Source organism: Misgurnus anguillicaudatus, chromosome 2 (assembly GCF_027580225.2).
Source record: "Misgurnus anguillicaudatus chromosome 2, ASM2758022v2, whole genome shotgun sequence".
Lineage (NCBI taxonomy): Eukaryota > Metazoa > Chordata > Actinopteri > Cypriniformes > Cobitidae > Misgurnus > Misgurnus anguillicaudatus.
The window spans coordinates 19,955,025-19,972,400 of record NC_073338.2 but is presented as its reverse complement, the minus strand read 5'-3'; the positions used below and the strand labels follow the sequence as shown (position 1 = coordinate 19,972,400).

The following is a 17,376-nucleotide window of genomic DNA, read 5'->3' as shown; positions in this document are numbered from 1 at the left end:
GAGAAACTGTTGAGTGTGTGTTTGGTTTGGAGAAGGTCATGTACCTTTGTGAATTAAGGAAGACTAAGTTACTTTATAGCTGAAGAGATTTAAGTTGAAAACCCTTTTTGTTAATTATTAAACACACCTGCATATTGAAGAGACCGTTGAAGTGGTGTTTTCTTGGAACTGACACAAGCTAAAAGATCCTTAACCTCTCATGCTGTCACATATGGTGGAGAATGCGGGCACTTGGATGACTGCAGATGTTCCAGAGTGATGTGGAGGACCTAACAAGCCTGTTTTCTAAGCTAAGTACACAGTCAATTGATTGTAAAATGGAAGAGTTACTGAAATCAATGATAGAGAGTAATAAAGTGCAGCAGCAAATTCAAGCTGGCTTGCTGGAGGAACAAAGGCGGGCCAATAACCTTAAAATTAAAGAACTGGAAATGAAGCAAGCCCAAGATGTTAGCAGAATACGGGCTAGTGACTTTATTCCTAAAATGGGAGAGTGTGATGATGTCGAAGCGTACTTGCATGCTTTTGAGACAACTGCCTTTAGAGAAAAATGGCCAAAAGATCAATGGGCAAAAATATTGGCACCGTTTTTGTCTGGAGAATCACAGAAGGCCTTCCTAGATCTAGACCCAACTTGGGCCAATAATTATGACTCCTTGAAGAAAGAAATGTTAAGTCGCAGTGGTCTTACAGAATTTGGGAGGGCCCAGAGGTACCATGCATGGTGCTTTAAGAAAGAACAGCCACCGCGTACACAGATGCATGAATTAATGCGTTTGGCTAAGAAATGGTTAGAGCCTGGTAGGCACTCTGCAACAGAAGTGGTCGATTCCTTGGTGATGGACAGATTTTTAAGAGCCCTACCCATTGAAGCTAAACGATTTGTTTGTCTGAATAACCCAAGTTCACCCCAAGAATTGATAGAAGAAGTTGAACGATACCAAGCCAGTGCAGAAATGCTGAACTCACGGTCTCCAACCAGTGCACAGCCCCAACAAAAGTTTTTCCAGAGAACCTCTACTCCCAGATGGCCTAGCCCACAGGGGAAAAGGTCCAGCCAACAAGATTTGCCAGTCGAAAGCCCATTGTATAAACCAAGAACCTGTTACAAGTGTGGGGAAGTAGGACACATTTCATGGCAATGCAACCAGACAGATGAGCCTATGCCGACGGCTGAGTCTTCAAGTGGCTTGAAAAATAACCTTTTTGCTGCCTTGTTGGGCAACTCTGTGTTCCAAGCAATGACATGCCCTGTATCAGTAAATAGTCAAGACGTAGAGGCATTACTAGACTCTGGAAGCATGATTACACTGGTGCACCAGTCCTTGGTCAATCCAAAGCAAGTCTCATTAGAAAACCCAATTCCAGTTTCGTGTGTGCATGGTGACACTTGTACATATCCCACATCTGCAGTAACATTAGTCACGACTAGAGGGAAGTATGAAATTCGAGCTGGGGTGGTGGGATCCCTGCCGGTACAGGTATTAATTGGACGAGATTGTCCTGTGTTTCACATGTTGTGGCAAGATGTACAAGCAAGGAGAACAAGAGAAACACAGCGACCCAGGGGTAAAAACAGACAAAATATGTTAGATTATGCAAGTCAAAATGTCCAAACTCTAACACACCATTGCCTTCCAGTGCAGACACGGATGAATAGAGGAAACACCCTGGAAGAGACTGAGTCAGCCTCAGAACAAGCAGATGAGCCACCACCACAGCCCATCACTCAAAGCAGGGTACAGTTACAAACAGAACCCGAGGAGCTGGGGGCATCTCAAGAAAGTAATAGTGGTCCAGAAGCGCCAGGGCACCAAATGTTAACAGGCCAGTATGGAACAGCACAACTGAATGACTGTACACTTGTTAATGCTTTGAAAAATGTGAAAGTTATTGATGGAATAGTTCAGAGTAATCTTCCAGTAGTGTACCCACATTTTGCGATTAAGAATGGGTTGCTCTACCAAATAAAAAAAGAAGGGGAGGAGACTATAGAGCAGTTGCTTGTGCCTCAAACCCATAGGGCCACAGTACTGCAACTAGCCCACACTCATCTGCTTGGGGCACATTTAGGGGTGGACAAAACCAAAGAAAGAGTGCTACAACGGTTCTTTTGGCCTGGTGTGCATAAGGAAGTAGAGAACTACTGTCGTAGTTGCCCAGAGTGTCAGCAGTCAGCTCCAAAACCTAATTTTCGTAGTCCCTTGATTCCTTTACCTATCATCGAAACCCCCTTTGAGAGGATTGGGATGGACATTGTGGGGCCTCTACCGAGGAGCGGCAGGGGTCACCAATATATTTTGGTGATGGTAGACTATGCAACCCGTTACCCTGAAGCGGTGCCATTAAGGAAAGCTACGTCAAAGCAAATTGCCAAAGAGTTATTCCTGATTAGTACTAGAGTGGGTATCCCAAAAGAAATTCTTACAGACCAGGGAACCCCATTCATGTCTCGTGTAATGAAAGAACTCTGCGCCCTCCTAAAGATAAAGCAAATAAGAACCTCTGTGTACCACCCACAGACAGACGGCCTTGTGGAACGTTTTAATAAGACCCTCAAGCAAATGCTTCGTAAAACCATTGACACAGATGGCAAAAACTGGGATCAACTCTTACCCTATCTGTTGTTCTCAATTAGAGAAGTACCACAAGCCTCTACAGGGTTCGCCCCTTTTGAACTTTTGTACCCATACAAGCCAAGAGGACTGCTGGATATAGCAAAAGAAGCATGGGAGGAACAGCCTTGCCCCCACAGGTCATTCATTGAACATGTTGGGCAAATGAGAGACAGAATGGCAGCCATTTACCCTATTGTAAGAGAGCATATGGAGAAAGCGCAACGAGAACAACAAGCGATATATAACCGCCCAGCTCAGCCTAGAGAATTTCAGCCTGGAGACCGAGTGTTAGTGCTGGTGCCCACAGTAGAGTGTAAGTTCCTAGCCACCTGGCAGGGCCCCTTTGAGGTCATAGAGAGGGTAGGGGAGGTCAATTACAGGGTTAAGCAAACAGGCAAAAGAAAGCCTGACCAAATATACCATGTCAACCTCTTGAAACGTTGGCACCCTAGAGAAGTGATGATGTGTTCTCTTTCCCCAAGCAAACCCAGTGACCCACCACGAGAAGAAGTCCGGGTGAGCCCAGATCTGAACCCACAACAAAAACAGGAAGTGTTGGAGCTAGTGGATCGTAACAAAGATGTCTTTTCCATAGTTCCAGGCCATACTCAAATGATACAGCATGAGATCCAGACTGTCCCGGGGAAAATTGTACAGCAGCGGCCTTACAGAATCCCAGAAGCCAGACGAGAAGCCATTAAGGAAGAAGTGAGGGAAATGCTTAGGTTAGGGGTCATTGAAGAGTCACAGAGTGCATGGTCGAGCCCTATAGTGATGGTCCCCAAGCCCGATGGCACAATAAGATTCTGTAACGATTTTAGGAAGTTAAATGAGATCTCAAAGTTTGATGCATACCCTATGCCCCACATTGATGAATTGATTGACAGGCTAGGGAAAGCACGCTTCATCTCAACACTAGATCTAACAAAAGGCTACTGGCAAGTTCCCTTGTCTTCAGATTCCAAAGAGAAGACTGCTTTTGCAACACCAGACGGACTATACCATTATACTCACTTACCCTTTGGTCTTCATGGGGCTCCAGCCACTTTCCAAAGGCTCATGAACCGTGTCCTTCAACCCCACCAGCAGTATGCAGCTGCTTATTTAGATGATGTGGTAATCCACAGCTCAGACTGGGAAAGCCATCTTGGACTGGTGCAGAAGGTACTGGATTCTCTCAGAGAGGCGGGCTTGACTGCAAACCCAAAAAAATGTAAAATTGCCTATGGTGAAACTGAATATCTGGGCTATACAATAGGCAGGGGTGTAGTACAACCTCAAGAAGCCAAAGTTGGAGCCATTCAGAACTGGCCTAGGCCACAAACCAAAAGACAGGTAAAGTCCTTCCTTGGCCTAGCTAATTATTATAGGAGATTTGTGCCTAACTTTTCAAGTCTGGTTGCACCCATTACAGAGCTAACCACTAACAGATACTCCAGAATGGTAAAGTGGAGCAAAGAGGCAGAGGAGGCTTTCTCGCAGTTAAAGAGGATGTTGTGCTCCAGACCGATTTTGAAATCCCCAGACTTCACAAAAGAATTCCTGGTGCAGACTGATGCCTCTGAGGTGGGTCTAGGAGCAGTCCTTTCTCAAACCCATGAAGGCGAGGAACATCCTGTGCTCTACATCAGTAGGAAACTGGCAAAGCATGAGAAAAATTATGCCACAATTGAGAAAGAGTGCTTAGCTATTAAATGGGCATTAGAGGCACTCAAGTACTATCTATTGGGGAGGAAATTTGTATTAATGACAGACCATGCACCATTACAATGGATGGCCCGGAATAAGGAGAGCAATGGCAGAATAACTAGATGGTTTTTAAGTCTGCAAGCCTTTAACTTCTCTGTTGTCCACAGGCCTGGACGATGCCATGGAAATGCTGATGCCCTCTCTCGCAAGGATGCCCTCTTCACAGTGGCCTGCCAACCAGGAGCCTCAGAGCAGTGGAGGGGGTATGTGACATCATGAGAGGGCGTGTTCTAGAGGGCAGATACATTGCCCTCAGATGGCTGAAGCAAGATGGCCGTCTGTTAAAGACTACAACTCCCAGACTGCCTGAGAGTACAGCTGCAGCTAATGAGACCAGCAGCAGTCCCTAATAGGGGGTATGAGAAACTGTTGAGTGTGTGTTTGGTTTGGAGAAGGTCATGTACCTTTGTGAATTAAGGAAGACTAAGTTACTTTATAGCTGAAGAGATTTAAGTTGAAAACCCTTTTTGTTAATTATTAAACACACCTGCATATTGAAGAGACCGTTGAAGTGGTGTTTTCTTGGAACTGACACAAGCTAAAAGATCCTTAACCTCTCATGCTGTCACACAACATAAATGCATTTTTCATTTAAATCAGCTGGCAAAACATATATTTTTAAGTTGAATTATTTGGAATCAGTGAAGGCTCGTGACTGCTCATCCGAGGGGCGCTAATTCAAAAAAAGTGTTTGGAGTATCATGTGGTTCCCTTTTCCAAAATATGTGTTCTGTGTGTCGAGAGATCCTGTGTGCATCACGTGTTTTGTCAAAATAAGTGTCTGCTGCACATGCATCAAAACCGTTTATGATAAAAGAGACGCTCACGTTCACCAAATACACGCAAGACACTCCCTTAACATTAAACTCTGATTACGCATGAGATTATGCGAGTATCTGGCAAACGCGAGCATCTCTTTTATCATAAACCCTTTAGATGCGTCTGCAGCAGGCACTTATTTTGGCAAGACACGTGATGCACACACAATCTCTTAAAGCGCAGAACACATATTTTGAAAAAAGGAACCACACACATGATGGGCTGCATACATGTTGTGACGAACTTCACATCGAGCACCCTCGAAAAAAGAAGTCACCAGCCGCCACTGTTTGGAATCTTATGTTTGAGTTGTCAATATTCCTTGTCCCTGTTTTATATTTATACAAATCCTTAATTTTATTAATATTAAACGTTTTGTATTCCTTACATGAAATATGTTTTGAGTTATGAGTATTTAGTTGGGTTTAACCTCATTGTGAGACTATAAAATGTAGACTACCATAACATTTTTAACTCTGAGTTTGTTCGACTTGCTTTGTGCAACATGCCACAGTTACTGTATAAAATCCACTGTACTGTTTGTCTACATTGTTACACCCCTGACCTCCCCTTTCTGTGGCAGTCCTGCTAAGCACCAGATAAAAGGCTGTTATGCTAATTCCATCACATACAGTACAATCATTGCCTCAGTTGAATCCCACCAACCTTTAGCCAAACACAATGAATGCACCAATTAAATGCTCTTTGGCATATTTTACAGTTACAGCAGATGGGAGTGGGTCTTTACTTTAAAGCACCTTGGATGATTCTCATCTGAAATTTGCCTTTCAAATAAACCCAGTGTCTGAGCAACAACACACCAGACAGCTATACCCATACACGCAGTCTTATTGCACTCAAGGCTTTGCCTAATTTAAAATGTATAATACATTAAAATGCCAGGTAGACAATGGGAGAAACACTGAATTTAGCCTTGACATTTTCATGCACATCTTAAATAATTTAAGTGACTTTTTATTTATCTTTCCCAATCAGAACGAAGCCTCATCACAAGGTCACACATTTTAAAACTTACTGGGTACTCAGAGTACACTGCCGAGCACATACAGTAGTTGCAGCAATGAGGCCTGAAGTTCACCAAAATGCTTGAGCAACAGATGCTCAGAATGGAGGGGCATTAGATCTAATTGGTCAAATAATGACTAGATTGTGGTTTGAGAGACTGGCTGGAGGCGACAATGAAACTACAAGAGGTGAGACTTACTCAAGGAAGTTGTAGTTTTGAAGCTCACTTTGTGCTAATTGTGTTAAAACAAATGGCATTTGGACAAGGCTTCATGCTGTATCGATAGGGAAGTAATTATGTCTCTTTGACATGTGAAGAATATAGAAGATTTGCTTTTCAAATATCTGTAAAGTTTTTCACATGAACCCACACAACAAAACTCCAGGGAAATTGGGATGGGTGTTTTTGAATAGCATAATGATAATTGCTTTAATTTTAGCACTGCATATTGCAGTGTTCTTAACAATGTTTATAAAAGAGGCTATGACTCACGCTGTGCACCTGCTAGCATTTTGGTAACCTGCTACGCTCGTTCATCACACTTCATTATTTTTAAAGAATAACACACCTGCAGATTTTGTTTTCACTTTTTTATGTGAATAACTTCTGTATTTTTTATGTCAGTTTACACTGTTGCCTTGTTATGTATGACAAATATTAAACATCAGGGGTAATGCTGAAAAAAATTGTAAAATGCCGCATTATTTTTTAATACAGTAGGCCTATATTCAACGTTATCTAATGAGATTTCATACATATTTTACGAGTTGGCTAATTCCAATGAATTCATACGACCACATTCATAAGTTTTTGTACGATTTGCCTTGACCCCTGTGTTGTTGGGGTTATGGATTTTGTTTCGTTGTTGTTGTTTTTTCATGAAAATCATACGATTTTACACTATTAACTTCCTATGAATTCATTGCATTATTTTGTTATTATTATTTTGTCGTTGTTTAGTTGACAATTCACAGCAGTGTTTATCAACCGGGGGCCTCAAGATGACATAAAATTATTAAAAACAACAAAATTTTGTTGATTAAATTCAACGAAAGAAGTCTTAATATAAGCTAAACCAAGTAAAAATTAAAATATTTGTTTATTTTTAAAAGAATATAAAGCTCTATTCTGTTGGGGGGCAATTATGCGGCCTTGAAGTCAAAAAAGTTGAGATTTCCACTAAATGTTCTTTACATGATGTTATGTAGAAAACAATCACTAAAGAAAAATTGCTGTTAAAGGTCACAATTGACATGCACAGTTTTTCATTAATATGCATGAAAATGCAAAAAATATAAAATTATTTGATATTTTTTATATTATAATAATTTATTTCATTGCTTTATATGATATATAAAGTAATGAAATAAATCTTTATGGATTGTATACTTATCCAAAGTGACGAATAGTGCATTCAGGGAATCGATCACATGACCAATACTCTACTATGTGACTGACAGGAACTCACCAAAAACACATTAAATTGACCTTACGGGTTCTTTTACATTTTGCATAACATTGGAAAATGTGTTATTGTTCATGGTAGCTAATGCATCATATAAGGAATAATTGACAACGGGCTGGTGAATTATTCGGAAATAATGCACACCCAGGGTGGTAATGCACCTTGTGAATACACTGATGGGCTGCGTTCAGCCCCGACAAAACGTTGCACAACGTTTCTTAAACAGGAACGGTAATGTGTTGAACACCAATTGTGATGACGCAAAAGTTGCAACTACGGTAGCTGAGAGGCCATTCTTTGTGTTCGTTTTTAAATGTTTCTGAAGCCTGATGAAATCGTTATAAATGTGTTTAATACTGTAAAATACTCTTGATATTACAGTCACTGCCCTTGCTGTCCAGAATGAAAGATAACATTCCAACTTGAATTAATTTTGTGAGCTGTCTCTTTAGTACCGCATGGTTTATTTGCATGTTGCTGATGATTGGATTGCAGTTCTGACACACCCACCAAACAACAGAAAGCGCATCTCAAACCCTGTTGCATACCAGTTCACACCGTTTCCAGGAAACACGTCATTCAACCCGGAAACCGTGGCAAAATGTTGCACACCGTTTTGATCTTGAACATGCCCCTGTTGTGCATTATTTTCAAGTAATTTAAAGGACCGCAGTCAATTATTCCGCTTAAACCACCATTACCCCAGACATTGCTAAGACATTGCTCTGGTGGTTATTTAAAAGACATTTAACAGGTCAGGTATGCGTTTATCAAAAAACAATGCACACCCGTGGAACATTTCTCAACCAGCTGTGTGGTATAACTAATAAAAATGAATGAGCAACACATATTTGGCGTGAGCCATTGGTAGACCTGTAGCTATACGTTGGTTTCCGTTGTTTTCTCATCAATTATTCAAAATGAGGCAAGCAATGCTGTGCAGCCCAGCTGTGGACTTTTACTGGGCCTGGGTGTGCCGTGGAAGCAGATGTAGTGCTATTACCATAAGGCCTACTGTCCTTTTGAACTCAGGTACTCAGCATTCTCTAAACTCAGCAATCCCCACCAGCTGGCAAACTCTTAACATTATGTGTTGCTACAGCCCCCAAAACAGAAATCCAAACGCAAGCAAAAACTATCAGTTCCTTTCAATTTTATTTTGATGCATCATTATGTTTCTGTAATGGGGTGTTTCCATAGCTCAGTTGGTAAACCAATGTGCTGGCAATGCAAAGGTCATGGCTTTGATCCCCAGGAGCACACAATGATAAAAACATATAGCTTGAACGCAATGCAATGTAAGTCGTTTTGCATAAAGGCGTATGTCAAATGCATATATGTAAATGCATTATGTAAGAGAAAAATAGTCAAATTTACTCCCCTTTCGTGTTCTTCGTGGATGAAAACACCCACTAAAACAGCTGTAAAAATATATCAGATGAATTTTTTTTACATTTTATTTGCATAAATATGTTAATCAACCTCAGTACTGATCAAAACTACCAAATCTTTACAAAAACTCTTTAATTGCCAAGTTCATAAGTGATGTCACTGATTTGGGGGAAAAACACAAAATGACTGATTTTCAATATAAAAAGTAGTGCTGGGCAAAGATTTTTCGAGATTAATCACATACAAAATAAAAGTGATTTTTTGCATAATTTATGAGTGTGTGCTGTCTGTAACTATTATGTATATATAAATACACACACATTCATGTATGTATTTAAGAAACATTTACATGAGTATATATTTTTATTTATATTTTTATGTATATATATATATATATATATATATATATATATATATATATATATATATATATATATATATATATGTATGTATATGTATGTATATATATGTATATGTATATATATATATATATATATATATATGTATATATATATATATATATGTATATATATATATATGTATATATATATATATATATATATATATATATATATATATATATATATGTATATATATATATATATATATATATATATATATATATATGTATATATATATATATATATATATATATATATATATGTATATATATATATATATATATATATATATATATATATATATTAGGGCCGGGACTTTAACGCGTTAATTAAGATTAATTAATTACACAAAAATAACGCGTTAAACATTTTAACGCATTTTAATCGCACTTATTTTTGCACCGCGGAACATTTCTCATGAGTTTCGGCTGACCGATTATACTGGAGCACCAACTAGCGTTCATGACTTCAGACCACAACAAACCACAGTGAACATGAACGAAGAGGCTGATGAGATCGCTTTGGTTGGCCCCGTGGATGGGATTTTTTTTTTATAAAAACGAACGGATGTAAGCGTTGATAAGAGCATGGTTGTGTGTAAGCTATGCAGCAAGGAATTCACATTCACCGCAGCACATCGAGCCTCAAGTATCATCTCATTGCAAAACATACAGCAGCTAGCGTGGACATTAGCCTGACTCCGGGTACAACGACTTGGTTGAACAAAAATAAACAATATTTTGTTGCTTAAGCTTATGTATTCAGTCATTATTCTAAAAATCCATGTAAAATAATTACTTCTTAATGTTCTCAGGTCAAATATTTATATGCGATTAAAATGCGATTAATTTAGATTAATTAATTACAAAGCCTCTAATTAATTAATTTTTTAATCGAGTCCCGGCCCTAATATATATATATATATATATATATATATATAAATTTATATATATTTCTATAGAAAAATTCAACAATTCTGATTTGAATATGTAAATCCTTAGTCGATTATGCAAGAAAATCACTTTTATTTTGTATGTGATTAATCGCGATTAATCTTTGCCCAGCACTAAAAAGTGATAGTGGACTGGATTTTTTAAAACCTTTTTCATAGTTGTGGGCATGTTAAAGATTAGTAAAAACATTGGCTTTGATGCATTTTTCGTTTTTGTGCAGCATCAGATTTGATATTTTATAAGCTCTGTTTTTGCACAGGTGCCACGTGGTGATCAACAGTAAAAATGAAAATGTTTTACTCTTGCAAAAGAAAAAACACAAACTATCAAAAATGCACAATCATAAGGTGTAAAGACTCTGAAATAAAAAATGTCATTATTATAGAAGTCAATGGTGCAAAAACAGGCACAAACAACAAATGAGGGAGAAAAAAATAAGAACTGATGCTGGACAAAAACTAAAAATGCATCAAAGTCAATGGTTTTTTTTAATTGTTGGCATGCCCAAGACTGTGAAAACGGTTAAAAAAATCTAATCCACAATCACTTTTTATATTGAAAATCTGTCATTTTGTGTGTTTTTTCCAATCAATGACACCATATGAACTTGGCAATTAAATAGTTAAAATCGTGGATATTTTTGAACATTTGGTAGTTTTAAACAGTACTAAGGTTGATTAACAGATTTATGCCAGAAACAAATAATCAAGCCGTTTAATTTAGTGGATGTTTTCATCCATAAACAACACGAAAGGGTAGTAAATTTGCCCACTGTGTATTTATTTTTTTTTTTTTTCATTTTTGAAAAATTTCAAAGCATTTTCTCAAAATGTGTCAATATATGATTTCTCACTAAAAATCATTCCATTTGCTGAAATACATAGAAGGTTGTGGCCAAATTTAGACAAAAAAAAACTTAGTGGATGAAAACATCCCCAACAACACATAAGGGTTAACAGTTTAGTATTTAATCAAATAGTTTTCTACTCTGATAACAATAATCACACCAACTTCAGCCACAAATAAACCGACTATCTAACTCCAACCATATCTCCTAAACATCCTGGAGAAATAACCATTCGCTTAAGCCCTACGGTGTATATTTTCCAACCTTTGAACCAACCTTTAATATTGAATGTTTCTATCCGGCAATTCTTGCATCACTCCCATTGCATCTGTCTTGTTTACTACACAAGACCTGTCTGAGTGTCACCGACTTAAAGCAGTAAAGAGGAGCATGAGATGAACTTTCATTAAGGTCGCCACAAACCTCCATGGGTGAATCTTTATGTGCAGTTTCATCCTGAGAAAATAATTAAACCGTGTTTAATTCAAGAAGGTGCCCCGGGTGACTGTTCTGTAAGATGGGGGATAAATAAAAGAAAGGGCATAAATCCTAAAATTGCATTTAATTACAACTCGCAAGGATAGCAAGTTAATTAGTCAAACAATAATGCGGGCGTGAACGAGCATTAATGTGCAAGCAATTTTAACAACACCCCATTGCTGAGGGGTTTTAACTGTGTTTGTGGGTAATTGCGTGACACTGAGGTTGTGCTGGTCGTGTCTGATGGGGTGCAGCAGATGTTGAGCCATTACAGAAAATTAATAAATTGTACGATCAGCTAGTGTGCTTTCCAAACAGACATTAGCATGAGGAGTCAAACACACATACAGTATAATAGGCAGAATAGCTCACATTTATGACATTAGGCACAATTACATCCGGGTAGTTAAGATTTATCTATGCTTTCTTCGGCGTATCTGATTGATATTAAACAGTCGAAAACAGCGAAAAAGATCTCCACACTCAAGGATCAACAATCTCTCAAAGCCTGACTGCCAAGCTGTTGTATCTCCATAAACACATTTCAACCTTCCACCGCGGGTGTAATCACTTACATATCACACTTTAAAAACAGCATTCAAGCACACACACATCCCCACACTCAAGATAATTATCCAGGCTGTTTATTAGATTAACACTGCTCCATAAAAACGCATCTGCATATTAGCTCCATGCTTCATCCCTAAATACGTGCTGGCACACTTCAGGCCCTTACCGAGTTTTCAGGAGTTTGTTGCCAGACCCTGTGTAAACTCATTTAGTAATTGAGAGGAAAGCAAGGTCCCTGTGCAAACAGACCTCCCACACACCTATAAAGCACCCGCACTGGTAATGAGAAAATGAGTTTAGAAACATTGAACACACTGAGGACAAGTCATCCTTTGGTACACATGGGACGCATCAGTGCATCGTTGCCATGGTCACCTCGTATGGGCAACCAATTATTGCAGGTGCATGCACACAAACCGTAGTAATATACACCAGTGGTCTTTAAGTGTTTGAGGCGTGAGCACATTGAACAATGTGTGCTCTAAACCTTTAATTTTCGCCTTTTATCTTTTCCCTGAAGATATTAACTGAACGGATCGCTAATTTAAAAGGAGGTGTGTTTTAGTGATTACAACAGGAATTTGAATTTCTCTTTTTGTTTCTTGTACACACAACTAGGCCATGCCAAATGCAATAGGGAAATTTTGTAAATTATACAGTGGGGTATTTACAGACCACATTTTAAATGGTGTTGATTTAAGAACTGGAATTTTTAACAAGCAGTTTTCCAGACAGGGTTTAGATTAAGCCAAGACCAGACCTTAGTTACTGTATATTAGGACATTCAAGCAGTTTTTACTAACATACCGTACACAAAATTGTACTAGTGTGTGCATCTTGAGACAAAACAATGGCATTGAAATAAAATGCATATACAATTTGTGCACTCATATATTTTAAGATATGACAGTGCAAACTTGTTCAGTTAAAATAGCTAATACATGCATTTTAGTTTGGGAATAGGCTTAAGGGTTGAAATAAAAAAAGGAAGTGAATAAGAAATAATAATGATTCTACAAAGCACATGTTACTTACTATAGTAATCTCAGTAAATTATGCTTAATTACATTTAACTTATCCTAAACCAAACCTTAATTTTAACCTAACCCTATACAGTAGTAAATACCCTACTGTATATATATATGTTAAATATTTTAATTCTGTGATCATTTACTCATCCTCGTGTTGTTACAAACCTGTATACATTTCTTTGTTCTGATAAACACAAAGGAAAATATTTTGGAGAATGTTTGTAACCAACCAATCAGAAGCTCCACTGACAATAGGAACAAAGAATACTATGGAAGTTAATGGGACCTATGATCGGTTTGGTTACAAACATTCCTCATAATATCTTTGCTTGTGGTCGTCAGAACAAAGAAATTTATACAGGTTTGTAATAACATGAGGGTTAATAGATAATAACAGAATTTTCATTTCTAGGTGAACTGTCCCTTTTAATGTGCTGTCAGGGGTGTTTTAGCGGCATTTAGTTTTGAGACAGTGAATTGCAAACAACAGTTTAGTTCAAAGCTCACCCGTCCTTTTCAAAATGCATGGTAAAGCTATAGTAGCTGCCACAAGACAAACACGTCATCCTCTGTGACAATGTAGCGACAAATGCGCTCTATAGAACAATTTCTTCATTTTGCGCTACATGGCCCGTCATGCCACATGAGATAAGAAAAAATGATAAACGTCATTGACGCCAGTGGCGGTCGTTGACTTCTTTTTTTGAGGGTGCGCGGGAAGCTCGTCACAAAATGTATGTAGCCCGTCATGTGTGTGGTGCGTAATTTCAAAATATGTGTTCTGGTCGTCGAGAGATCCTATGTGGATCACATGTTTTGTCAAAATAAGTGCCTGCTGCAGATGCGTCTAAAGGGTTTATGATAAAAGAGACGCTCGCGTTTGCCAGATACTTGCATAATCTCATGTGTAATCAGAGTTTAGTGTTAAGGCCGTTTCTTGCGTGTATTTTGTGAATGTGAGCGTCTATTTTATCATAAACGGTTTTGACGCGTGTGCAGCAGGCACTTATTGTGACCAAACATGTGATGCACATGGTTCACATGACGCAACGAACACATATTGAAAACACAAGCATTTGCACCCCTCGGATGAGCAGTCACGAGCCGCCACTGATTGACGCAGATATTTCTAATTAAACATTTTGTAAAATTTAATATTTTTGTTTTATTTGTATATTACAAAAATGTCAATTGAAATTAAATGCAAGGAATTAAAGTGAATAATTTCATTCACGAAACATGCATCACAAAACTCAACAAACTCGGGTCCTATAGGCTAAAAATGGAAAGACAGTGGCACACAGATAAAATAAAATTTGAAAATGATATAGGCAAAATGATTTCTTTTTTTACAACAGTTACCTTTGCAAATAAAACTGCATTAGTTATGCATAAACAGAGTAATGTTTGCTTATTTATTTTTTAAATATTAGAAAATTATAAATTGGGAGAATCAGGTGACCTTTAATTTTAGTATAACACAGCAACATTTACTTTCTGCCCAAGGCCCTCAGTCAGGTTTGATTTTTGGCCTTTGGTAGGAAAAAGTTTGGGCACCCCTGTTCTAATTTAATAAAAACACAATTATTATACACTGAAAAAAATTATTAATTGAATTTAATCAATTTTTTTAAGGTAAGTGGTTGCAATCAATTTATTTAAGCTACATTTAGACAAAAAAGATTAGTAAAGTAAAATAAAATATAAAACTTTTGTTTAAATGTAGCTTAAATAAATTGATTGCAACACTTACCTTAAAAAAATGAGTAAATTCAATTAATCATTTTTTTCAGTGTATAAGATCTTTACCCACCACTGAAAACATAGTGATTTATATTATATTGCATTTCTGTCAAGAGATCCTTTTGTACATTGTACCTTTTATCATTATTACTCAGTGTGATACTGTGAAACAAAGTGTAACCACTTTCTAACTCTCTAAATCAAATGTGTGACATTTGATGGAAGAGATTTGATTTCCTTAAACTGAAGCACATACAGAAAGTACAGAAGATGCTCTTTGAAGCATTCTCAAATCAGGAGAAAATCCATTTCAATATTTCAATAAAATAATCCATAAATAACGAATATTTCTCAATGATTCTACTATTGTTTTTGTATTCTAAACAAGCAACACAGCAGTCCACAAAACTGTGATAAATGCATATGATTAACTCCACTCATAGAGGAATATCAAATTGTGTCCAGCCAACCGTAAAATGTTAGATGTTTATTAATTGTTTTGTTTATCACACTCAGAAAATGCATCCCTATACAGTAATTTAACCTAATGTGTCAGAAACCTTAACACATTTAAATAACAGTTTATTAACAAAAAAGTCATGTCTTTGGGTACTAATAATATCAGTTCCAAACAACAACAGTATACCTTCAATAAAACTGAAGCTAAATACACATAACAAGCTTTTATTTACAAGCTTTTACATGTGCAGTGCTGGTCTTTAAGTAGTCTCTATAGAAGCTCTTGATATAAGAAGATATACTATGCTGTAAACAAAAAAGGAAGCAAAGAAATCATGGAAAAACAGCGCCTATTTACTTTAAGCTTTTCAGTTGATACACATTTACATTTATTCATTTAGCAGTCGCTTTTATCCAAGCTGAGAAATACAACAGTACTGTGCTTTACTGTGTATACAACGGGTTTTAAGTACAGATTTCGCTGTTCTTGCCAAGTCATTTTATCACATACGTGCTTGTGAATTGGCTATGAAGTTGATTTCATTGTATGCGTGCATTTGGTTTGTGTGTAATGGTGATTGTAAAGCTCTGTATGTGCACTAATGAGTGAAGACAGATGTAGTGCGCATAGGCTGATCAGGGGCATCTGGGTCTTCAAAAAGTCAATAAATCTACCACAGAACAGTAAGGTCCATTACCCTCCAGCAGCAGATAAAACTTCCCCTAAAGATTGTTCTAGAAAGAGTTTGACCCATGACCCTGTTTTATCGGACTTTTACTGATTGAATCAAAAACGCCACGGGCTACAGAGCCAATGTGACTTTAGAGAACAGCCGTAACATGAATGTACATACAGTGTGTGCCATTTACAACCTTTTATAGTCGTTTATATGACATTAACCTTCTTAAACCAGAGTACTGCATTTTTTATCTTGAGCTTTTGCACCCCCCCCCCCCCAAAATAATAATAATGAAAAAGTTACCAAAATGTAAAATTGCTCTCCTTTAATGATGTAAGCTGATGCTGTCAGGTTTAGTTATATTTTATATAATAAAAAATATATATATAATCAAAACCATTTATCCCACATTTACTACTATTTTATCCAGGGCTTTGAACCAGAATTTTTCCCAGTTGGTTCGTTCCGGACAAAAACAGTATTTTAACGTTTCCGGTTTTCGGTTCAACCCTAAAATTGACGTTCCTGGACCGGTTAGAACAAAAAAATAAAGTTCCCGAACCAGTTAATAACGTTCCATGTCAGCTGTGGGACATCCATAAGTAGGCTGATCATCAGGACATTAAACTTAAATTATTAGTCTACAAAATTTTCCTTAAGTCTCTATCTTGTCATCAAACATTAAAAAGTGCTACATTATGTAAGCGGCATAACTGTAATTCTCACATGCCTACATTTGTTGAGTGCACATAAACATGCGCACACACACAGACAGAGGACAAATTCCAAACAGCGCTTTGGGAAGAAAATGCAGCATAAACAGTCCCTCAACATAAAGTGTAAATTACCTTGTTTTCAGTGCTTTATTCACCAAATGTATTTTAATGGACTACAGTATGAGACACAGTAGCGCAACTCTCTCTAAAGTTTATACATCAAGAGTTCTGATCTTTGAAGGGCGGAGTTGGACCGGACACATTCATGCATGTGCGTACAGAACATTGCTCACTTTAGTGTCTTTTATTGGTTAAATTGTTTAAAATCCTTTAAGTGTTAACATTTGCAAGCCTTTGAAACAAATGATCAACTTTCACCCTATTTAAATTTGCGTATTAATACGCAAATCGCATGCGAGCCGAACC

At 37.5% G+C, this 17,376-nt stretch overlaps 2 protein-coding genes across 2 annotated transcripts in view; one reads left to right on the top strand and one right to left on the bottom strand.

Annotated features, from left to right (window-relative positions):
- Window positions 1–17,376, bottom strand: part of brinp2 (bone morphogenetic protein/retinoic acid inducible neural-specific 2) — a 154,993-nt gene that overhangs the window by 103,053 nt on the left and 34,564 nt on the right. The window lies entirely within an intron of this gene.
- Window positions 318–4,570, top strand: LOC141366160 (uncharacterized). Its single transcript, XM_073871542.1, has 2 exons — window positions 318–4,184; window positions 4,475–4,570. Exons 1-2 carry the CDS (start codon window positions 318–320, stop codon window positions 4,499–4,501), a joined length of 3,894 nt encoding a protein of 1,297 aa, XP_073727643.1. The 3' UTR covers window positions 4,502–4,570.

What these genes read in the sequence shown, in the direction of transcription:
- LOC141366160 (XM_073871542.1), top strand. Translation starts at nt 318, where the DNA reads ATGGAAGAGTTACTGAAATCAATGATAGAGAGTAATAAAGTGCAGCAG. An exon ending in TGCAGACTGATGCCTCTGAG is followed by an intron (nt 4,185 to 4,474) that starts GTGGGTCTAGGA and finishes TGTTGTCCACAG; the next exon opens with GCCTGGACGATGCCATGGAA.